The sequence below is a fragment of the Crocodylus porosus genome, unplaced genomic scaffold, assembly GCF_001723895.1.
Source record: "Crocodylus porosus isolate Cpor-Errol unplaced genomic scaffold, CroPor_comp1, whole genome shotgun sequence".
Classification (NCBI taxonomy): Eukaryota; Metazoa; Chordata; order Crocodylia; family Crocodylidae; genus Crocodylus; species Crocodylus porosus.
Window position 1 is genome coordinate 99,615,866 of NW_017728931.1, and position 24,101 is coordinate 99,639,966.

Below are 24,101 nucleotides of genomic sequence, written 5' to 3' on the forward strand. Positions count from 1 at the left end.
CGGCCCCGGCCCGGGGGCCTCTCCGCGCCGCTCCTTGTACGGTCCGAGCGCCGAAAATAGGAGCCGCCAGGGGGGAGGGGGCCGTGGGCTCTCAGACTCGTCCTTCCGGGTCTCTGCCGTGCCGTCTCGCCCCGCCCCGCCCCCGGAGCCGGCGGGGAGCCCTGCCCCAGTGCTGGGGGAAGGAGCGGCCCCAGACAGGTGAAGTGGCGCGGGTCGGAGCTGTATGGGCAGGGCGGAGGGACGCAACATGTTAGGAAGGGGTCTCGGTGCCCGGCTCTGGGTGTCCCCGACCCTGCCCACAGGACTGCAGTGGAGCGGGAGTCGCCCCGGAGATGCCCCGGAAGCAGGGGCGGCTGTAGGGCCTGGCTGTGCCGCCGCTTCCTCCCTCTCCTCACCGCTACTGCTCCGGGGCCAGGGTGTGGTGGTGGTGCTGCTCTGTGTGCAGTGCTGGGATGCACTGTATGTAACACTCCTCATCTGGGTTTCTCCCTTTTTTTGTTTTGGATGGGAAGGTCAATTTAGGGGGCTGCTGAACCTGTGGCGATGAAGCAGATTTGAGAGCAAATAAATGAGGCTTCAGATTTCTTTGACTTGATTGGGGGGGGGTTAACATGCCTTCATGTTCACTGTAGCCAGGGAGTCCCTCCATGTTTGCAGCACTGAGTTGCAGATCAGAGAGCTGAACAAAAAATGCCTCCAGTACTTGGTTGTTGGTTGAGAGCTCATAGCAGCAGAGTCTCCTAATGCCTGAAGAAGAGTGTTTGTGCCCAAAAAGCTTGCAAAGAACTTTTTTCCAACTATTTATATCATCTCTGTCCCAAGACTCTTGCCTTTAGTACTTGGAGCACCCACAGTGACCTGGGAAGAGCCTGTAAAGTGTTAGTTTGCCCTGGTAGAAGGTATTTAGTTAGATTGTCAAAGGGTAAACTCTATATAAAAAATAAACCTCAGCATTTACGCTGCTAAAAAGTATTTGCCACTATACTTATTAATACATATTGCTGCTGCTTTGCACTGACTGCAACCAGTCATTTCTACCCCCTTTTCCAGCTCATGCCACCTAATGGTGTCTGAGTTTCTCTTTCCCTTGTAGCCAATCTGATGAAATTCTAGGCTTGCTTTTTTCTATAAATATTGTTTTTTTCATTTCCCAAACAAACTCTTGACTCTCCAGGCTTGTACAATCAACATCTGCACCTCAGTGCTGCAAGTTAATACCAGGCACCATTTTAGGTCTGGGGGCACCATGGAACTTAACAATGTGCAGGAAGCCTTCCATTTCCCAGTACATTTTTTTTCATGGGAGATGTGTACTTGTCCCAGTTACAGTTCTAGTTGCTTTGTGGTGCTTTTTCCGTACTCACCTTCCCATCTGAAATGCTAAAAGCTTAGAGGCTCCCTACTTCCTGTCTTCTCCCCTTCTCCCCCCACCCGTGCTTAAAAGAAGCAGGATCATTAGAATTGTTTTCTTTTCCCCTTCTCTTCTATCAAGGATGGAGCTATTGATTCTCTTATCCAGTTCAGTTCTGCAAAAAAATTTGGATCGTCTTGTGTAGCCGTATTTACCCAACACTGGCAGCATATATATTGGGAAATAAGACATTTGTTAAGTCCTTTACACAAAACAGGCTGATGTGACTGAAGTTCTGTAACTCAGAAGTTCTCAGCCTTTGCAGTGGAGACGCATGTACCATCCAGGGCAAATCAAAGTATCAAAAGCATCCAGGAATGTCTTCTAGCTAAAAGGGAGGCATACACCCAATGGAAGGGAGGGGCCATCCCCAGGGAGGATTATACTGTGGTTGCTCAGGGATGCAGGGGGCAGTCAAGGAGGCCAAGGCGGAGATAGAACTGGAACTAGCTTCCCTGATCAAGGACAACAAGAAGTCCTTTTTTAAATACATAGGGGGCAGAAAGAAGGTACCAGGTGACGTGGGGCCCCTTCAAGACACGCTAGTCAAATGGGTTGCCAACTGGCTGGAGGGCCACACCCAGAGAGTGGTAGTGGATGGGTCATTTTTGACCTGGAGGGATGTGGGTAGTGGGGTCCCCCAGGGCTCAATCCTCGGGCCTGCACTGCTCAACATCATCAGTGACTTGGATGAGGGGGTAAAAAGCACCCTGTTCAAATTTGCTGATGACAGTAAGATGTGGGGGGATGTGGGCACGTTAGAAGGAAGAAATAGGCTACAATTGGACCTAGACAGGTTACAGGGGTGGGCGGATGAGAATAGGATGGGATTCAACACTGACAAGTGCAAGGTGATGAACTTGGGGAGGAAGAACCAGCACCATATCTACAGGCTGGGGAACTCCCTTCTCATCAGTGCAGAGGCAGAAGAGGATCTTGGAGTCATCATTGATGACAAGATGAATATGGGCAGGCAGTGTAGGGATGCAGTCAGGAAGTCCAACTGCACCTTGTCATGCATCCACAGGTGCATCTCAAACAGGTCCAGCGAGGTGAGGGAAGGCTGCAACTGGAGTACTGCATCCAGTTCTGGGCACCACACTTAAGGAGGGATGTGGACAACATGGAGAGTGTCCAGAGGAGGCCACTCGCATGATCAGGGAGCAGCAGGGCAGGCTCTATGAGGATAGGCTATGGGACCTGAACCTGTTCAGCCTCCACAAGAGAAGGCTGAGGAGGGATCTAATGGCAGTTTACAAACTAGTCAGAGGGACCCAGCAGGCATTGGAGGAGTCCCTGTTCCCCTGAGTGCTACCAGGAGTGACTAAAAATAAGACACAAGCTGGCAGAGGGTAAATTCAGATTAGACATCAGGAGGCACTACTTCACTGTCAGGGGGGCTAGGATCTGGAACCAACTTCCAAGCGAAGTGATGCTGGCTCCTACCCTGGGGGTCCTTAAGGCAAGGCTTGACAATCACCTTGCTGAGGTCGTTTGACCCCAGTACTTTTTCCTGGTGTGGCAGGGGGTCAGACTTGATCTGCTCAGGCCCCTTCTGACCCTACTAACTATGAAACTATGAAAGTGCAAAGGTGTTTGAGGTATAATCAAATATACTTTCAGATTGAACTGCACAAAAGCAAGTGTCTAAGGTGTGCTGTCTTTGAGGAAATGTGTGCCACTCATGAAGTTTTCATCTAAGGTTATGTTATCATGTTTGGATAACTGTGTTTAGAGAGGATTTAACTAAATCCACATTTGCCCCTTACACCAGGATATGTGAGGGTTTTTTCTCCTTGATAAAGTTGGGAGTATATTTTTAAATTAGTAATTTGTTCAAGTAGAACTTTTCTACTATTTGATGTACTCCCCTTGATTATCGTATCAATCACAAAATTCAGAAGCAGGTTCTCTTATGTGTGGAGCTCTTTAACTAAGTTTCTTCTAGAACTTCTTAGTCTCTGCTGCACTTCTTAATGATGTCAGAACTTGCATTCTTTTTTCAAGCTAAAATATGGCCCAGCACAGCTTCAGACTAGTTTAGGATGCTGAGTAAATCGTTGATAGAGCTGTGATTTTTGTGACAATTCTTAATTTACCAGCAGTAGTACACATGAAGAAAAATACCCATATTTGCAGAAGAGCTACTGTCTGCTGCACTTTTAAAAATAAACAAACAGTCACTCTGAGTGGTTTCCCTGCTGCAGAGTAATACTTGTGAGAGTTGTAATTTGGAGAACTAACACCATCAGTCTTTTCTATAGGCCAGTATCCCTTTCTGAACTACGTCTTCCCTCATGTTATGCATTATTCCCCTCCGATGAAGTGGGAAGATGTAGCACAAGAGTTTTTCTTTCTCTGTGTTCCGTGGTAATGGCCTTGACCAAATCAGTGCCTTTAATAATAGAGATAACACAGTTAAAAAACACACCCTTTTTGCCCTTTTAAGATAAATGGTATAGAAAGGAGAAATGTACTAACATTGGCCAGAAATAGATGGTACCAGTAGCACTCTCTTACACTGATGCAGGGACCTGTAGTAGTCATGCTGATGATTCTGCTGGTCTAATGAAAGAGGCAGTGTTGGCAGAACCATAGACATGATCGTAATGAGAGAACTGAAATTCAGGGAAGGAAGCGGTACGTCTAAAGCTGTCTGTACTGGGTTTTTAATGATGGTGTATAAGTGCTTCATTGCCTCTTGACCAAGTAGTGTAGTGGCAGCACAATTTCAGAAAGACTTAAGGTTTACTTCCTGTTTCAACTACCCATGTTGGCTGTAACTGTTTCTAAGATGAGACGTGCCTTTTGAAGAAACAGTGCATCTCTTGCTGCTCTTTGGTGACCACTTCCATAGCCACACTGGGTATATAGGTAGTATCAATGAGTGCTAGAACAATTCAGAGTGAGACTAGGTATTTGGCGCACACAGGAATGGCTGGTACAGGAAGGTAGCACTGGTACAGAAAATAGTGAAGAAACTGACAGTAATAAAATGTTGTGCATCAAGTGGGGAAGCAACCCTAAAAGCAAGGGACAGGAACAGCGAGCTGCAGAAAAAGAATGAAGAAATGTTATTTTAAGGACCAGGCTAACCTGAGTTTCCAGCTAATTATTAGTAGCTGAAACTGTCATGTCCTTTAGCTGCAAAATGATCTCCATGCTAGCACATGCAGAATAAATATACTTGTTTTTGGGCTATAGTGAGTGGCCTTTAACTAAGGGTGGAAAACTTTTTTTTTTTTTAAATTTAAAAAAAATCTGTTTCATTCATGTGTGCCTACATTTATGCATTTAGGAAGAAAACCTTAAAACTGACAGGCCTGTCAGATTATACCTTATTAACAGGACTGTCCAATGGTGGCGTGTGGGCTGCAGTCATCCCTCAGTGGATTAAAATACAGACCCCACCCCCATGCTTCTACTGCGCTGCTACTCCCCACATCACTCTTGCTGCTGCAGCTAGGATCTCCCTGCTTTCCCTCTCCTCTCTGGTTTTTGCCTTTGGTCCCTAGGTACAGGGTGGGGTCAGGCAGCAGGAGGGCACTGCATATGCAGCAGGAGGAGATCCAGGCTGCCTGTGCTGCGTGCAGGAGGGAAGCTACACTGGTTGGGCAGTGGAGGGAAGCTGGGGTGCTCTCACTTCCCTCCCAGTCAAGAAAGACCTGAGCTGCTTGTGCTGCACATGCATTCCAAGTTAAGTTGCTGCTGCACGTGCAGAAAAGAGGGAGCTCCCTCACAATGGAGGGGATTCAGGCTGCTTGCTCTGGCAGTAGAGGAGAGCTGGGTTGCTTGTGATGCCCACACAATTGTGGGGAATCTGGTTTGCCTGTGTGGTTTCTCAGGAGGTGGGGGTGGCACTTGCAGAGCATGTGGCCTGAGGGACTCCAGTTTGTGGGGCATCCAGCCTCCCACTGTCTGGAAGTTGGACAGCCCTGTTTTATAATAGAAAATAAGCAGTATGTGCTTGATAGCAAAGTTTTAAAGTCAAACCACTGAACTGGTAGAGGCTGTAAGCTAAGTACCAGGAATTAGAATTTTTAAAAGTGTTAAACCTACTTTTAATATTAGTCATTTTTTATTTAGCTGACACAAAGAAAATAATTTATTTTTCAGTATTTTCATGTAGGTCTTTCCAAGTTGAGGAACTGATTGGAAATTAGAAAAAACAGAAAAGCTTGTCATCTTTCAGTCTATGAGTAAAGACTAGATATGAGAGGATGAGATCCTTTAATTTTCAAATTTGGAAGTTGTAGGGCAAGAGCCTCTCTTACCTACCCACTGAGTATCTAACTGCAACCCTACCTAATTCCTGAAGAACTATTAACGCTTAGGTAGGATGGTGCTCCTCTTCCTTGCTCCTTTTTGTGCGTTAGTCTTGAGGTTTAGATGAATGTTTTTTTCAGGATCCTATTCTGTCTAGCCCATATGTAATTTTGGCCTTAGTAATTTTGGCAGATAAATTTGGTATTAAGACATAAGGACTTCAGAAATAAACAGGTAACTTAACATTTGGAAAACATTTTGACACTTCACAGCCAGGATGAAAAATTCTCTTATTCCTATAACTAAGGGAATTAAATGAAATTTCAAGTGTTAAGGTGTTGTAGGTCATTGTAACATTCACTTGGTTAATAAAAAGTAGAACATGCTAACATGTCTTTTTGATTATATTCTAAAACAGTGTGGACCTAAACTCTCCTTCTACGCTCATTGGATTTTGCAGTAATCCTAGATATCTTGCAGCAGTTTTAGATAATTGGAAATTTCAGATTTTTAAATTTCAAGTGAATAACTAATTTAGTACCCTACTTCTTAGAATAAATAGAATTGAATAAAATTATATCTCAAAATCAAGATGCCACAGATTTTGAACTGGTGATGCCTAACTATTGAAAGCTGAGGCAAGGGTATAGAAAGGTGTCTTGGCAGTACAGTTAGGGGACAGTTAGTTTGGTACGTGCAGGCAATTAAGTCTGTGTGCAATTGCAGGTTAAATACATTGGCTGAACTCAAACAGCTATCTGTAGCTTTCACAGTTCTTCCTTGAGAAAAATGGGGAATTCCTGGAAGTTGAATCTTTTGTAGTCCAACTGGCTTACAGGCTACATGTGGCCCCCACAAGGGTTAACTTGCAACTCCCAGGCTTTTAGTTTAGATGCTGTTCCTGTCATCACTTTCTTACTGCTGCTGGAGTCTCTGGACTCCCCCTCCCTCCTCCAGCTTCTGTTTCATCCCCCCTCCCCTGGGTGGTGCATTGTTGCCCATGGGGCCGAAGAAGTCTGTGTTGAGGAATTTAGGGGAGGGGGATCTGGGGCACCAGTGCAGTGCAGAGTGGGGCTGTGTGGTGTGATGCAGTGGTGGGGGGGCAAGAGGGACATGGGGCACAGGCAGAGCTCACCTGAGGAGGGTGAGGAGCCTGGGGCGAATCAGCCCATGTGGTGCCCCACTTCGATCCAACCTGCCCCGGATCTGAAGAAGCTGTTGGTGGTGTAGTGCAGCGGTCTCCAAACTTTTTTGATCACACACCCTTATCAGTAAAAATTTTTGAGCACGCACCCCCTATATAGTATATTTATTTATTTATAAATTATATACATGTACTAGTGTACTACTATATTATGTACATTATAAAACATACACAAAAAATAGAAATTAAATCGTCATAGTTTTTACCTCGTAATGTGGCTGACAAAGAGCTTGTACTAGGAGTAGGAGAAGTGTCAGCTCTGCCATTTTCTTGTTTGCTTGTGCTGGCATTATTGGTATTATCTTCAATCCATGGTTTCTTCGCAGGAATCTTTTTAAGCCACTTGTCCATTTTGTGAGGGTTAGTTTAGTTAAAACTAGATAATATAATCTGTAAATCCACTTAACCGGACACACGCAAACTGCAATACATCGCTATACGCTGAAAGTAAACGAACGCTTCTTCCCTCAGGATACCTCACGTACCGTATGTGACATGTTACCGTCTGACATACAGACTGAGTGAGGGCGCCAGTGTCAATCTGTATATTAAATATTAGTGAAGCTTAATTTCTTTCTTATTTAGATAAAAAATAAATAAAAATACAAGTTCTGATATTTTCTCTGCGCACGCCCTGGGGTGAGCACACCCCACTCGGAGACCACTGATGTAGTGAGCAGTTGGAGGCAGAGCAGCTGCTCCACCCAGCTCCATACCACTGCTGTTCTGCAGGGCCCCTCAAAGCATGGGGCCCATGGTGGTTGCCTTGATTTGACCCCCCCCTCCCCCCCTGGGGACAGCCATGGACACAGGAGCATTAGTGTGGTACGGCAGAGGGGCAGTGTGGGTGACAGCCCCCAGCTGCTGGGAACTTAGACATGTTATACATCTTTAAACAAAAGATCGATTTGAAGGACCCCCCATTCTTGTAGTGGGCAAATGACAGAAAGCAGCTCAGCATGGAGCAGACTGAAAATTTTCTGTTGACTCTTACTAGACACATAAGTGACTAGTTAGTTGGAAAACATTTCAACTGGGAAGTTTTTTTCCAAGTGGTCAGTTACTCATAGTAGATTAAATTGAGTTTTGACCAGTTTATACCTAAAACTTGAAGATTAAAACAATTACTATTTCAGTTGCTTCTATGCTTAAAATAGTAACTTGTAAAATGATAAGTAGTGGCTTTTCTGTGTAATCATTTGAAAATAATACTGGTTATAAATTGATTTTTACTTTTAAGCTGTGCAGCAATTTACTTTCTCTGTTAAATAGTACACAAACTCTAGCTAAGCCTTGCTCAGCATCTACCTGGCATAATTATCTCCCCAAAAAGTTCATATAGAAAAGGTGGAAGCGGGAAGGAAATGGAGCATGTCTGTGAGAGAGCAAGCAAAAGTTTCGTGTATCTCAGTGAGTGTCTTGTCCATTAGGTCACACTGCATGATAACAGAAATTCTTCAGTTGAGCAAGGTAGTTAACTGTTAATCTAAAGTTAGGCAGAGGATAGGGTATAGACTGAAAATGTGAGCACCAGTGAGTTAAAGTTGGGGTACCCCTCCCCAACTCTTCTGAATGTGGCAGCACCCTTGGTTGAAAGCCACTTGTGCTCAGCTTACTTCAGTGCTTCTTAACCGGGCGCTGCCACGTCAGGTAAAACTGCCCGCACACCTCATGTGCAGCCATAATGGGAAGGATTTGACAGGTGTGTGTACTCCTTCTACATTAGAGTTCTCTGATCTCCTGCCTGATTTAGAATTAATCTCATGCTGCAGCTCTTCTGGTACAGACTGTCCCCCTGCCCCACCCCCAACATGCTTCTCCTGGAAACAGAGCCACACAGGAAAGGCAGCACTGTCCTATGTACCTCTATTTCCAGGGGGAGCATGAAAAGGGAGGGCAGCAGCACAAGCTACCTCTCCTGCCTGCTTGAAGGTTATCGGAGAACCCTAATGCTGGAGGAGACTCTGTGCACTATAGCAGGATTTCTTGGTGAAAAATGGCCACTGCTGCTGTGGTTCCACGTATTGCAGCATCCCTGATGGGGCTTGTGTTGTCTCTGATTGACAACCAGGGTTTTCAACTGTGAACAGTAGCTCACTGTTGAATTTGATAGCCTGCTCTTTGCTGTTGTGTCCGGACATGTAGGCACATGCAATTTGTGGTGCCACAAAGCTGCCTGCTTCCCTGTCTAGAGGCAGACTGCGCCCCAGCCAGCTGTAGCGTGTGGGGGGGGGAGGAGGTGGGCTACTTGGGGGATAGGGTGCCTCAGTGTGGTGCTAGCTAGCAGACAGCCCATGCACTGAGGCGCCCTGCACCCCAGTCAGCCAAGGAGTGGCACATGGAGGCAGGCTGCCTGCTTCCCCAGCTATGTGCTCCACAGAGTCATTGCGCTGAGGCACACTGCACCTCAGCTAGCTGCTCTGCAGATGGCCGGGGTGCGGTGTGCCTCAAGACTGGGGAGCAGGTGGCCCTGGGCTGGCTGCTCTCCTGTCTCCACATGCTTCAGCGCAGGGGCACCCACTTTGAGGCACATGGAGACGGAGGCCCCTGAGCTGAGGTACACTGCTCTCCAGCCAGCAGTTCCACAGTGCGTGGACCTGTTTCCATGTGCCACTTTGTGGCTGGCTGGCCTGCAGGGTGTCTTGGTGTGGGGACTTCCTGCCAGTTAACAGAGGCACCCTGTTCCCCATCCAGCTGCCCCCCCCTGCGCCGCAGCACACAGAGCCAGGAGGAAGCTGGGCATAGCCTGCAACAAAGGGCACACTCAGGGGTATGCACTGTGGCGCAAAATAACAGCACAAATGTGTGCTGCTGCTATTTGCTGTAAATGCACATGCCCTTGCTCAGCTGGACATGGCCTGCTCATCCTTTAATAGCATCTAACTGAGCTATTGTGCACGGAAGCTTATGTATCTCTGATTCAGTTGGTCTGTAAGGTGCAGCTCTACCCTGCCCTTTTCTCTGAAATCCATAAGACTAACCTGTTTGGAAACATCATCTTATTTGGATTTTTAATATTAGCGGAAACACAGAATAGGATGTCAAGTATACAGCCAAGTTTAACAGAGCTCACAATTTTCTATAAGAACAATGCATATCATCATGGTGTAACTCTTAGGAGCATTGTTAATCAAATATAAAGGAACACTGCTCTCTCACTTATGCCTTAAAGTTAAAGCACTTTAAAATGCTGAAGCAATGATTGCTTTTTACTCTTGAATGAGAAGGGCTGAAATGGATATTTTTATTTTGAAAACATTTGCCTTGTAATTTCACAAGAATTGCACATGTCAAACCATACAGTAACTTTAAGAGGTATTTTAAAACTATTAAATTAATATGGTTGTGTTATGGACTAACAGTGCTGTCTTAGAATCCTAGGAAAATAGGACTGGAAGGGACCTCAAGTTCATCTAGTTTAGCCCTCTGCTCCAGGAAGGATAATTCCCAAGTCACGGTCCAGGATCAGTCTAACCTGTTCTTGACGATTCCAAGGGTTGGAGATTCAACAACTACTTTAGGTAGCGTATCCCAGAGCCACTGCTCCTAGTCCTGAAACTGCAGCACAGGGGACACAGGCTGGAGACAAGGAAGAACTTTGACTATGAGGGTAGTCAAGCATTGGAGCAGGTTTAGTCAGAAATGATCCTACCTTGAGCAAGTCCCTTCCACACTTATGTTTTTATGATTTGTAGAGGGCACTGTTAGTTCAACTGGAGCATGACTTTGTGATTATAATGTTCCTTTGATACAAGCTTTGATTTCTGCCATGCCTGGATCCATGCTTCTTGTCAGGGCTTGAATCCATGGCTTAAGTGTTACGGTCTTTTTTGTATGGTGGAAGTCTTAATTTTAAAAGTATCCTTCATCCATGAACTGAGTAATGTATTGTATTCATCCATGAACTGAGTAATGTGTTCAATACCTGAAATGTACATAGATGTTATAAGAGAGGAGGGCCCACATGTTCCATAGTTAGAAGTGAGATGCCAGGTGATTGTCAGACCATGCTGATTTTGGAGTATGTGAAGCTTTGATACAGTTCCTGCTTTAATTCTTGGTTCAGTTTTTCAGTTCTTAATCATTGCCCAAAGGAAGGCTACCTAAACACTTTTCCAGAGTTCATTGAATATGCTGTTCAAGCAGAACCTTGGTGCTTTTCTGGTTTTTCATTGGTTGAATTTTGAGAGGGTAAGGAACTCTTACGAAGGCATCTCATCCATACTCAAAATGTGCAGTTGTTTATATCTTATAAAGGTTCTGTGGCTCACAAGGTTTGACATGTGACCAAAAATGTTGATCAGACAAGTCAGCATATTAGACCTCTGGCTACTTATCAGGAAATCTGCTGTTCTTCAACTATCTGTACCTCCTAATTGACGTCTTAGCTTCTTGAGTTAGTAGATACAGTGGGAGTGAACTCCAGCATTCAAAGGAAAGCAGTAAAAGATAACAGTTGGGAACAACTTTTATTTGAAAATCACATGGGCTTTTCTTTTATTTTTTTTTTAAAGAGCAAAGCTGGGTTGCTTTATACCCTTGAGGAAAAGAAATTGAAATCTTGTTACCGTTCCTAATGGGAGATGGCCACATTTATCTCCTGGTCAAGGGAGTTTCTGGGTATTTTGTAAATTATAGAAAAGCCCAGTGAATGAAGAGCTTGAGCTGAGGTTGAGTAAACCATGAGGGCAAGGTTTTTACAATTTATTAATTTTTTTCTTAAACTACTTTGACATTTTATCAATCTCTACAATATTGTGCAAGTACTCAAAAAATGTCCCCCGTTTGAAAGATTCTGTTTGCGAAATCAGGTATAAGCAATAAGGTCAGGTTTTAAAGTTTGAGTTAGAACGGGAATAATAAATGGGATATCTTATTGTAGGTTACATGGGCAAATACTGGCAACAGTTTGAGAATCTTCTATATGTGAGCTGTTTTCAGTGGCTGGCTGGAGATTCTTTGGCTTTCAGGATGAAGAATCTACTTTTCTATTATAATTGCCACAAAAGTTGTGATGATGTATCTTTATCTGGTGAAGATACCTGAAGCTGTAACTTCAGGCTAATCATGTTGATCCCATCAAATCTCGCAAGCAAAGCATGATTGAGCCCAGTCATACTTTGGCTAAACAGTTCTTGTAAAAGATCTCTGTGTTGCTGAAGATCACCAAGATGTTTATAAGTATGGTAGATTTATATGATACATTTTCAATTTAAATAAAAGAAAAGGGACTGGAAAATTTTGCAAAATGACTAAATGTCTCATTAGAATTTTTCCAGGCTGGTTCTTTCATGTTGTCCATCTCTGAATCTGTCAAAATGAAAGTTTGCAAACTAGTAGGGTGCAGTCAACATTTTCCCACATTGACATGCCATTAATGTAAGCTGGAGATCTGCTGCTGCTAGTTAAGTTAAACCTATCTTGTCAGAATTTGGCAGCTAGCTTTCAGAAAATGCTTGTATGCCAAGAAAACTTTATGACTCTCATCTGAATTCTTCAACAGAAAATCTAGGGTCACATCCCCATGAGTGGGAATGCGCAGTTTGCAGCACTTCAGAGGTTTGTTTGGTGATACAAAATGCATGGGGCATTTATTAGAGGTGCACCAATACATTGGTCCGATATTGGATTGGTACTGATATAAAGAAAACTGGCTATATCAGATATTAGCCCAATGAGGCCAATAATTTGGCCAATAAATGTCCATGCTGCATGCAGCCACAGTGCAACACTCGGGCAGTGAGGAGCAGAGCCGGCAGCATGGAGAGCTGCCTCCACCTGGAAAGTCTGGTATGGTGAAAAGGGAGGGAAGGGGCATGGGTGGGTAAATCAGTGCCCCCCTGCGATGAGGGGGCAGACAGGGGCAGGCACTGCTGGGGTGGGGAAGGAGGTAGAGCCACAGCTTGGGGGGGTGCCTCCCAGACCTGCATGGGGCTCTTCTTGGAGGAGTGGGGGGAAAGAAGGACTGGGTTCGGAGCAGGTGCTGGCAGTGCTGGGAGGATGCTGCATCCACCCCAAATTTTGCTGCTGCTCCACTCCCAGCGCTGCCACCGCCAGATGCCTAGTGCAGCCTTGGCTCAATGCCCTACCTCTACCCATTCTCTGGGAAGAGCCAGGGCTGTGCTGGATAGCTGGCTGCAGTGGCTCTTGGAGTAGAGCAGCAGCATAATTTGGGGTGGATGCAGCACCTAGTGCAGCCTGTCCCCTGCCAAGAGCCCTGGCTGCAGCCAGCCCCATGCTGCCCTGCACAGATGTCCCCCCCCTCCTGTGCCCTTCTAGGGTGCGAGCAACAGCGGGAGCCACCCACCCCTCTCTCCAGACAAGTCGCAGCTCTGGCCCACCCCACCTAGCCTGGGCAACATCTGCCCCCGCCCTCTCCTTCACCACGGAGGGCACTGATCTGCCCTTCCCCCATCTTCTTCCACCACACGGGACTTACTAGCCGGAGGCAGCTGCATTGAAAATCAGATTGGTGTCTGCTGAGAGATCTCCTCAAATATCGGCTATCGTTATTGCCCCCAAAATCTCTCTTGGTGCACCCCTAGCACTTATGATTCCATTTGCGCTGCATACTTGCAGCATAGCAGCAAAATTAGAGGCCAGGAAATCCTAGCATCTAAAAAAATCCTACGGCAAAAAATGGGGTGGTGCATGTGGCTACTGTGTGTGCAGTCCAAAACCAGAGCCTGGCTGGTCAGAGCCACGCTCTGGCTGCTGACCAGGCTGTGTGTGCCCGGGTCATTGCTGCTACAGCCCTAGGATGGCCCCAGGATCCCAGGTAGGGCTGTTGGCACCAGCCTAGGTGTTGGCAGTAGCTTCCCCTATCTGACCTGGGGCAATATGTCACATGCAGAGCACATGTGCAGGGGCATGCACAGGAACAACTGCCAGCAGCATGAATATGTGCCACTGCTGGTTGTCCCCAGGAAAATGCACATTCTCACTTGTGGGGATGCGCCCTAGGTGTTTTTTAAACTAATTACTTCAGTGTGAAAAGGTAAAAAATCCTGCTTTGCTGTCCACTGCCTGCATGTGACAAATAAGGGAAAATATTTGGAACTTAATATTTGGTTTGGATTTGTTTAGTTGTGCTTTTTCCACAACTGATGGCTAAGGTATAAGAAGAAAATGTAGTACCCTGTGACCAGCCTTTGGAGTCCAAGCCATTTTCAGTTTACTGAGAAGCTATGGCAAAGTGAGTGCTAGTGAAACTTGAAAGTACTTGGTGAGGCGGAAAGTTGTGAACTTTATTAAAGATAAATCTACCAGCACAGTTATGTTCACTGTTCTTTGTGGCGGAATTTATCACTGTTGAATTTTTTCACTTAAATTTGTATTGCTGTGTAACTCAGTACTGGTTTGCTATGAGTGCTTCACTCTTGTCTAGTGGCTGAATTTGAACATTTTGCATGAAGCCGTTTCCACTAAATAGCTCTCATTTCTGATTTGTCTGAAAAAAAGAGTCCTTATAATTCCTGTCTGATCTTTTTTTAAAAAACTCCAACTACCTTGCTAAAGATAGTTTTTGTTTCTGTTGGATCTGGGTTCTCACCCTGCCAGATAGGGTCATAGTAGTTACTGTAGCCTTTTCATATTGCTAAGTGGAAGGGTCTTACATGAACCCAGCATGTAAAACATCCTGTCCTCTTTGTAAAATGTTTTTGGGGGTTTTTTAAATCTTTTAATATAATTTACTGAAAAGTGCAGACTGCAGCTCTTTGATGCAATCAGTGCTGGCTTTGGTCTTTCAAAACGTATTATGAAGTTTTTTGTGCAACAAAGTGTGACGTTTGTGGGTGGGGGTTTTAAGAAATTGAAAGCTGCAGTTTTTTCTTAAACTTACTTGCAGCAAAAACTGTAAAACTAAGGTGCTGGAAATTAAACTTTGTGCATCAGTTTTTGGGAAAGCTACTCTTTAGAAGAAAACAAGGTTTGTTTATGTGTAAGCTGCACTTAAACTGTATTGCTGTACAATATTCATGCAGGCAGGAAAGCATTGTTTCCTGCCCCCCAAAACCTCAGTTTACATTGAGAAAGCTAGTGACAGAAAAGACTGTAGGTGACAGGATGGAGAGTAACACTAAGTGGGACTGCATTTGCATGCAACTTCAGGGCAAATTCTGTACTACCATATCTTCACCCATAATTCTTCAATTGCTATGAAAGGAGCTGTGGACATACCAGAAAATTCAGAGATATAAACCAGGTGGAGATGTATTCCCTAAGTTTTGCCTTTTTCTAAAAATGTTACTTTCTAATTTAAGTTGTGCTGCCTTTTTTGTAGCTGTATGTTAATTAACAGGTAGGTGGAGTAACTGTTGATTAACAGAAGTAAATGGATCTTACGGTTGAACTGATACCATAGCTTGACTTTCTCAGCACTCCTCTTGATTAACATTTTTGTGTGCACATATTAACTACCATATATGGGCATGTAAATTGCAGAAGCTCTTGCCTTTCTACCAATGTCAGCTTCCGATGTGGCCAGAAACAGGAAGAGCAGCAGTTTTGGAGCATCTCATATCATGTCACCAAATGCAATGCTCTTTTTAAGTGGTGGGGGAGAAAAAGAAGAAAACCACAAACCTTTTTATTCTATGTTTGGAGTCAGAGAAAGAATGCAGTAGTCAGTAAAGGAATTTACTGGTTTAATAATGTCATGTTTTGAAAAAGTAGGTGAGTGAAGCAAAGGCACAGAGCTGTAACCAAAGTGTATCTTCAGTGGTAAATATGACTGTCTGAACTGCTGGCTTATATGAAGTGGAAATTCCAAGTAAAGGGTGGCTAAAACTAATTATTGATATGTCAGTTGACTAGGTAGAAGTGAAACTTTGAGGTATTCAGTAATACAACATTCCAAATATATATAAGATTAACATTTTATTTCAAAATTCAGTGTATTTTATATTCCTTTATTTCTTTCCATCAAGCTTCTTAGTTTGAATGAGGTATATAACTTATTTCTAAAATCAAAGTATTTCAAATTACATGATGTGTTTAAAACTGGGCTGAGGAGTAGATTTCATTTGCACAGTAAATTGAGAGTAAATCTGATCAACAACCTGTGATTAATCTGACTTGCAATTTACATATATATAAATCAGTTACTTCTAAGTCAGCATTATATATCTGGTCAGCCGTTCATACCTTTGCCAGCTTTGGAAAGAACTTTGTGTTTGTTACCCACGCAGGCATCCTTTTACCTTGTCAGAATTAATTTTACAATTGCATGGCATTGACCTGGAATAATTTAAGAATTCATTTACTGTCTGATTTACTTATTAAAAATAGTTTTTTGTAAAAGCTGTTTCCAAGATTGCTTTCCTCTTTGAACTCAAGGATAGGAATCCCATTACCATAACTTTTTGTAACATTGCATAATTTTGGTATAGATATAAATTGTAGAAGTGTTTCAGTTTGTTGGATTTTATGAGTTTTTTTCTTTTTTTTTAAATCTATCAGATATTAAAGGAAGACTCAAATATAATCTAAAATCTTTGCTGCTTTTAATTACCAAGCAAGCTCGCATATACATTGGATGTCAATTAGGAATTTGCATCTATGGAATAAATTAGTCTTTTGAGATGCTTAACTCAGACTAGCATGGGTTAAAATACTTAGTAAGAGTTTGTTCTTACCACTTTTGTAATCAATTTAAGATTCTGATAAAAGCTGTAAAATAGCTTGCCTCAATTTCAAATTTTATTGTATATTTAAAATAAACACTACTTAAATATACTTGCGACTCCTCTGCAAAAACAGCAGTTTCAGTTGACTTTTATAATTTTTTTTTACAGTTCTTACACTATACAAATGAGCAGAAGAATTGAGACGAGCGTATCTAATTTTATTATCATATATCTATTTGGTTTTGGCTTTTGTTAATGATGTAGCAACAGTCAGTCTGACATTGTCATGATAAATCTGATTCTGTATTCAGATTTACATCCCCAGGTGGGGCCTGTGTTTGGAACACTACAATTTCAGGTCTTCCCTAATACCTATGTTAGCATATTCAGTACTGCTATCCATTACTGTGGTATCAGTGCCTTTTGCATAAAAAACAGAAATGAAGCCCATACTAGACCTTAGTTCCTCTTCTCTGAAAATAAATGGGAACTTTTTAAAAAAGTGTGCTTGAACATACTTGTGTTTGTTTAGTAAATATTCTAGCATTTAAGGTCTTGTCTGCAGTAAGGATTTTCTTTTTGATGGAGGTAGGGTGTGAATTTAAAGGTGAATTAATATTCCTTACTAATTTCTCAGTATTTATGCCAAATACTGTCAACACAGGAGAGTCTAAATAACAAAGATATTCAGAAGAGTATTCTGTATTAGATAAGGCCTCAGGTTTAATGGCCATTGTGATGGCCTCAGGTTTAATGGTTTCCATCTTGATGAAAAATCTGTTTTAAGTTTGCCCCTAAAAAGAACTAGTTGTATTGTTTCTGAGTATTTAGTGCACTCTACATTGAACTAAACAGTTTTGGTAAAATAATACCAAAAATGGAAAGTACTCTTCATGAGTACAGAAACATGATATGTTTACCCTAGAGTAAAGTAAATTACTTTAGTCCAAATTGAACCAGACCCATGACTTACACCTGTGTAAGGTTATAAGTCACTCCACTTCAGGATAAAGTTGCTCCTCAAAAAGTGAGTAACTCTATACCAGCATAATGATACCAGTCCAAGGGTTGTCTGTCTGCTATCGCAGGCAGTTTCATCCCATGGTGCTCTTTTCGTAATGCTGACTGGTTCCCCTGCCATCTAGTGGTCAGGTGCTGTAATATATCTATAACGACCAACTGATGCGACTAGGTAGTATCATTTTGCTATTCAGCCATTTCAAAATAGGGCACAGCATTAAAGGTTGGATCCAGAAAAGGACATATGCATTTGAGGCCAAACACCTCCATTCAGATATTGCCCACCCTTGGAGGCACCTACATTCCATAGGCATGTCTAATATTCCTCACCTGGGTGCACATCCAGAGCTGCCCCAGTTATGACCGAGCTAAGCAGTACAGTATGCATGTCATGCCAAAAACCAGGTTATCCTCTTCCTGAATCTCCTGAGGTACTGAATATGGTGGGTGTACTCCGAGAGTGCTCAACACACACAGCTGCTAAATGGATAAGGCTTAAGTTCCAGTCCATGTTTTCAAGACTATGCATATATTTTAAATTAAATAGTCATTGAATAAAATATATAAACAGGCGAAGAAGTAAGAACTGAAACCTTGGGCTACCCTTTCCCAGCTGAGTGCCCTAACCAGCAGGCAACAGTTACTCCTTTGGACTGATGAACCTTGCATAGTGATACAGCTCAATAGAAGAGGTGAAAATGTGGCTTCTTGTGATTCAGAAGGGCTTATAACCTGGGGGTTAGGGCACTCCTGACTCACTCCCTAGTGAGCAGGAACAGAAATTGTTCTGGGAATGAAGACTGTAATGCACAAGATTTGAAGGCTTCATAGTTTGGATACTAAAATCATACAAAGCTGGGCTGACTTATTTTGCTTGAACCACAAATTTTGGGTCTCTGGTTATTTATATTTGAATAAATACTACAGTTTCATAAGAATGTGTATATATTTTTAATTTAAGGTACGCATAGCGGCAAAGTTCATCATTCATGCTCCTCCTGGGGAATTTAATGAGGTGTTCAATGGTGAGTAATTTTATGCTTCTCCTTTGTGCTAGTTTCAATTGTCAGTGAATTATAGATCTTTTGTATGATTAAGTTACTGGATATGACGTCTGCATTGCTTTCCTTTCCCTAGTATTTAAGTAACTTTTTTGTTACAAAAGTGTTATGAAATACTTTTCAGAGCTTGGTTTTATTTGTCTCAAAATAATCTTAAACGCCCCAGTTTTGCTGCCATTACTTGGAAAAAGGCAGCTTTATGTCTTTGTACCTAAGTTTGAGGAGGAGAGTTCACTTTGCCAGTATTGTGTAATACTGACAGCAACTTGGTGTTTGATATAAAGCTGTGGTTCCAACCTATTTTAGACTCAAGGCACACCTCATTCAGGTCAAGTCACCCCGCAGAAAATGTCAGCTCTTAGTTTTCACTTATTCTTTGACTATAGAAAAATACTGGAGCAGTTTTTCTGATGTGAAAACTCAAAAACCATAACAGTTCAGGGTGTTTAACATCGTCAGCTCCTATTTCAAATTTCTGGGTTTATCTTGTGAATCATGTTTGCACATCTAACAGTGCTAACATTGTGTGGTATCCTGTGGCACCCTTGAAAAGATGTCAAGGCACCCTAGGATGCTATAGCACCCTGGTCAAGAATCACTGATATAAAGGTATGGTTCCAGTTAACTCGTTTTTTTTCAATATTTAGCTAAATCTCTTTGCTGTTTAGGCCTTATTATTTAATTTGCATAGGGAACTGTCCTGGGTCTGCTATTCTTCAGTACAGCAAAAGCTTTGTTATCCGGCACCCAGGGGGAATCAAGGGTGCCGAATAATGAAATACGTCAGTTACCTGAGAGGCCATCTCTCCTGTTGCATCCAGTGCATCGCCGCTCCTCCCGCTGCGAGGGACAGGGAGGAGGGGCAGAAGAGCAAGGGGGAAAGAACTGTTATTGTGGGGGCTTGGCAACACAGTCTTCTTTGCCCCATGCCATCGTGGGGGCTTGGTGAAACTGGAAGTGCCATGGTGGGCACTTACGGTTTCGCTTTCACCTTACAAGCCGGCATGCCAGATAATAGAGCATGCTGGCTTGTAAAGTGCCGGATAACACAACTTTTACTGTATATTCATTAATGACTTGGAAGATTGAATTGAGTATGTATTTAAGTGAATTTGAGGATTAGGATTCAAAATTATCTTGATAATTGGGATAAAATGTAATAGGCACAAGAGCAAAGTACTATACTTAGGACTGAACAATATAATATACAGATACAAAGTGTAGGAGAGCTAGGAGGCTGCTGGAGTGCGGAAGCAGACCTGGGGATTATGGTGAACTACAAGCCAAATATGAGTTAAAAGTTAAGCTTTGTCATAAGCAAGCTAATGGCATACTAGGATGCATTAATAGGAGTCTCGCTTTCAAATCAAAGGAAGCAATTCTTCAAGTCTTTTTAGTTTTGGTGAGGCCTTGCTGCAGTACCATATTCAACTTTGAGCATTGCATTTTGAGAAAGTTGTGTAAAAATTGGGAAGTCTGACTGGGAGTAACAACATGATTATACTTTTAGGAAAATTTTATAAGAGAAGTTGGAAGCACTGGGATTATTATGAAGGGGAGGAATTTGATAGGTAGCTATAAAGAGGATGGCAATCATCCTTTCTCAGTATTCACAAGGAACAGGATAATAAATAATTAGGGGTGCATGAATAGAGAATTTTTGGGCTGATACCAACGGCTAATTTTTAACATGCCATATTGGTCAATATTGATCTGATTCCGATATACAGCCGGGAAGCATGGAGAGAGGCATCAGGCTGGTAAGTCTGTTGTGGAGGGAGGGAAGAGGCATGGTGAGGACAGATTGAGGCCCTCTCTGCAAGGGAGGGAGTAGGGCTGGAGCTGGGACTGAGGCAGGTGCTGCACAGCTGGGGCAGAGCATGGGAGGGAGCCACGAGCACTCATCTGGGGGTGGGGGCGGGGGCGGGGTGACTCCTGCCACTGCACGCACCACCCCAGGAGGGTCTGGGGGGCATGTGCCCCTGGATCTGTGCAGGGCAAGGGTGGGCTGCCACTGTGGGCTGGGAACAGGGTGGTGTTGGGCTTTTCCCAGTAGGGGGTTGTGCTTGGAGCAGGCAGTGGCAGGACTAGCATGGGGTTGTGACCACCCAAAAATTCACCATAGTCCCCCTCCCAGCATCGCTGCTGCTACCCGTCCTAAGCCCAGCCCAGCACCCCCCTGGCCAGGAATCACTTGGCACTGCCCACGGCAGCAACCCACCTTCATCCTGCATGCAGATCTGGAGGCAAACACTCCCTCTCATGCCCTCCCAGGGTGCGTGTAGTGGCAAGAGCTGCACCCCCCAGATGAACCACTCGCGGCTGTCTCCCTCTCTGCCCTGGCTGTGTAGCACCTGCCTCCTGCCCCACTGCTGGGGCCTCATTTCTCCCCCCCACCCCCTCCCCCCTCACCACAGGCTTACCAGATGGACCCTGGCTGCTCTCCATACTGACAGGCTGCATTCTTGGCTGTCTGTGTGCTGCACTGCAGCTACGTGCATTCACAGAGCTTTTATTGGTGGCATTATTGCCTGCATCAGCCAGAAAAAGCTGATTGCCAATTTTCGTTATATTGGTGCTGATCCGATGTGGGACTGACGTGTTGGTGCACTTCTAGAAATAATGGGTTGAAATTGCAAGAGAGTTAGGTTGGATATTAGAATGAATGTTCTAATTATGAGGGTAATTATCTACTGGAACAGGCTGCCTAGGGAGATTGTGGAATTTCCCTCATTGGAAGTTCTTAAGTGCAGGGTACATAAACACTCGGTTGGGTAGCTTAGACAGGGATGTTTCCTGTGTTAAGCAGAGAGCTGGAGTACATGATCTGAATTCCCTGCCAGTTTTTTGATTCTGTATTGGATGCATTAGCTATTTCAGCAACAGCTCTTTCATTTACAGAATTAGATTTAACTTTGTGCAGAAGAGGGTGTAGGTGAGTTGGGTTTTTTTTGGGGGGGTGGGTTTGGGAAGGGGAGATAATTGTATCTGACTTATAAATTGACTCTCAAATCAATTTATAAGACTCTTATAACACTCTAAAATTAAAAGCTTTGATTAGAGTCACAAAAGTTTCTTAAACAAAACCAAATATACTTTCAATATGATGCAGAATTTTTTTTGTAGAAAAATCCTGTTTCCTGTTCAAGGCATCAGTTTTCAGTAATTTTAGTGGCTTCTCCCTCACATAAGTTCTGTGAAATCTTTGGGTTCAAGAACTAAACAAATAACATTACAATTAATGTGATAACAATGTTTTTATGTTCTTTGAAATTAAAAACTACATTTGAATTGTTCATATGGTAATTTATCAGATTGTTTATGTGTATGTATGGGTTGGGTTTTTTTTAAATCTAAGCTCATAAAATGCACTGTGTAGAATCAGTGTTATAATTGATTCTGCATGTAGGGTTTTCATTGCATGTGAGGGTGAGTTTTATTTGTCAAAATAGTCTGATACCGCTTTAAAATCATTCTAGAGAAAATGTATTAGAATAAAGGGCTTTGTTATGTAGTTAAAATGCAAGAATTTCTGGCCAGTAATAAAAATGGTATCTAGCAGTATATATTCGGTTAGCAATATCCATTAAGAGATTGGAATAATAATGGTAGGACAGGGGAAAAAGAAAAACAGTCTAGGCAACATTAAAATTAGCGAAGGCATGCATTAACAACCTCTAACAAATCCTGGTCCCACAAATGATGGGACTTTTTAAAAAAAATTTTTGAACAGTTGTCTTACTAATAAATGGAGCCAACTGAATCTGGTACTTCTCTAATGGCAAATTTGGCCATTTCCTACAAGGCCTATCATGCCACTTCTATGGGATGGCTTTTATCTATTTACAAAGCTGCTGTGAGTTCATTTCAGTCCAGTCTTCTTACATCTGGCAGTCATGATTGTGAAATGTATAAACAGCTTTGTTACCTATTTTTCTCAAGTAATCAGTTCTGCTTTTTAGATGCATTCCTGGAGAAAGATTTTTCATTTGTTGTCTGGGCTAATAAATTTGAGTTGTCTTCTAACATCTTGAGGAGAGAATTAAGACTTTAAATTATTTTTTTTCAGATGTTCGATTACTGCTTAACAATGATAATCTTCTCAGGGAAGGAGCAGCCCAGTAAGTACTATATACTATCTTCTAGTTTCTGAGAGACTGAAAATGTTACACTTCATTAAAACATTCAGTACCAGCAAATAATCATGGTGAATGGATGTGTCACTTTCTGCACCCATAACTGTTTTAAGCTTATTAGAACCAATAAAGTAATGTCAGCTTTGATTATACTTGATTGGGAAAAGTCCAAGGAAAACAAAATTATAGAAGTGGTATAGATGAATGGGAAGTGCCCCCAGTATCAACTTTTTGAATAACAGCCTTATGGAAATATTATACTTCTTAAAACAATACCCCCACACTATTTTTGGTGAGGGAATAAGAGGTTCTGTCTCTTTGTAATTGCTAAAGATTCCAGAGTGCGTTTCTACAGGAGCAAGGGTGCTAAGGCCAGTATCCTGCCTAAATGTATTTAGGTAACTTGCATTATATATACCTACTATCTAGTGTAATTTGGAAGTATTCGTCACTTCTGCGTACAAACTGTTGTATAGTGTTGTGATATTGGCTAACTAGTCACTAGAAGATACACTTTTAATTCGGTATTTTCAGGATCCTTAGATGACAGATACCAGAAAATGTAAATCTATCCATTTATCCAAAAGGCATGTCTGCATAGGGTCACATGGCATGATAGCATCCACATGTGACCAGCAGCTACTTTGCCATAGCAACACGCTCCCTCAGTATGGCGAAGTAGCTGCCAAAAATAACTGTGTACTGCATGAGCAACACAGAAGGAAGTACTATATCACAGTGCAGTAATGATGTTGCCATAGGGACACATGTAGACAAGCCAAAGAGTAGAATGGAGGAAAAATAAGACTTATTTAATTTGTCCATTCAGAAGGCCATTTCTAGTCATCTTAAATGTATCGCAAGTAGCTCTGAAATTAGGGTTTCAGTTATATTTTTGTAAACAGCTAGGGTATATCCATTCAAGACTTTTTGAAGGGTAAATACCCTGCAGAGGTGCAAAGGTCTGTGTGTATAGCAACACTCTTATAATAAAAGATGCTTTAAAAAGTCCAACTGAGAGGACAAATGTACTCTCTTGTTTGGAACCAGTAGACCTCTTGAAGTCCTGCACACGTGCTCTTTTGGTATATCTTGGATGTTTCACTGTGCTTAATGTGATTTTATTGAGCCCATGAAATTGGATACATTAAGATCCTTTATGATTAAATAGCAAAACCAGGAGGTTAGTAACTTTTTATAGTATTCCATTGAAAAGTCAACCTGACAAATTATCGCTCATAATATTTGAAAGTAAAAATGTTTGTGCAAATAACTTCTATAAAAGTTGTTGTACACTTCAAGAAGTAGGCAGAAAAGTGCGTAAAATGCACCCTTTTTCAGTCCCCTGTTTTATAATATGATAAAAAGGAAATT

General features: G+C 42.7%; 1 protein-coding gene across 1 annotated transcript in view; it reads left to right on the plus strand.

The window, feature by feature from the left end:
* Positions 1 to 24,101, plus strand: part of CAPZA2 (capping actin protein of muscle Z-line alpha subunit 2) — a 39,264-nt gene that overhangs the window by 213 nt on the left and 14,950 nt on the right. The window contains exons 2-3 of the mRNA XM_019543414.1: positions 18,492 to 18,555; positions 22,661 to 22,712. Coding sequence (XP_019398959.1) covers positions 18,492 to 18,555; positions 22,661 to 22,712 — 116 coding nt within the window. The remainder of the gene's footprint in view (positions 1 to 18,491; positions 18,556 to 22,660; positions 22,713 to 24,101) is intronic.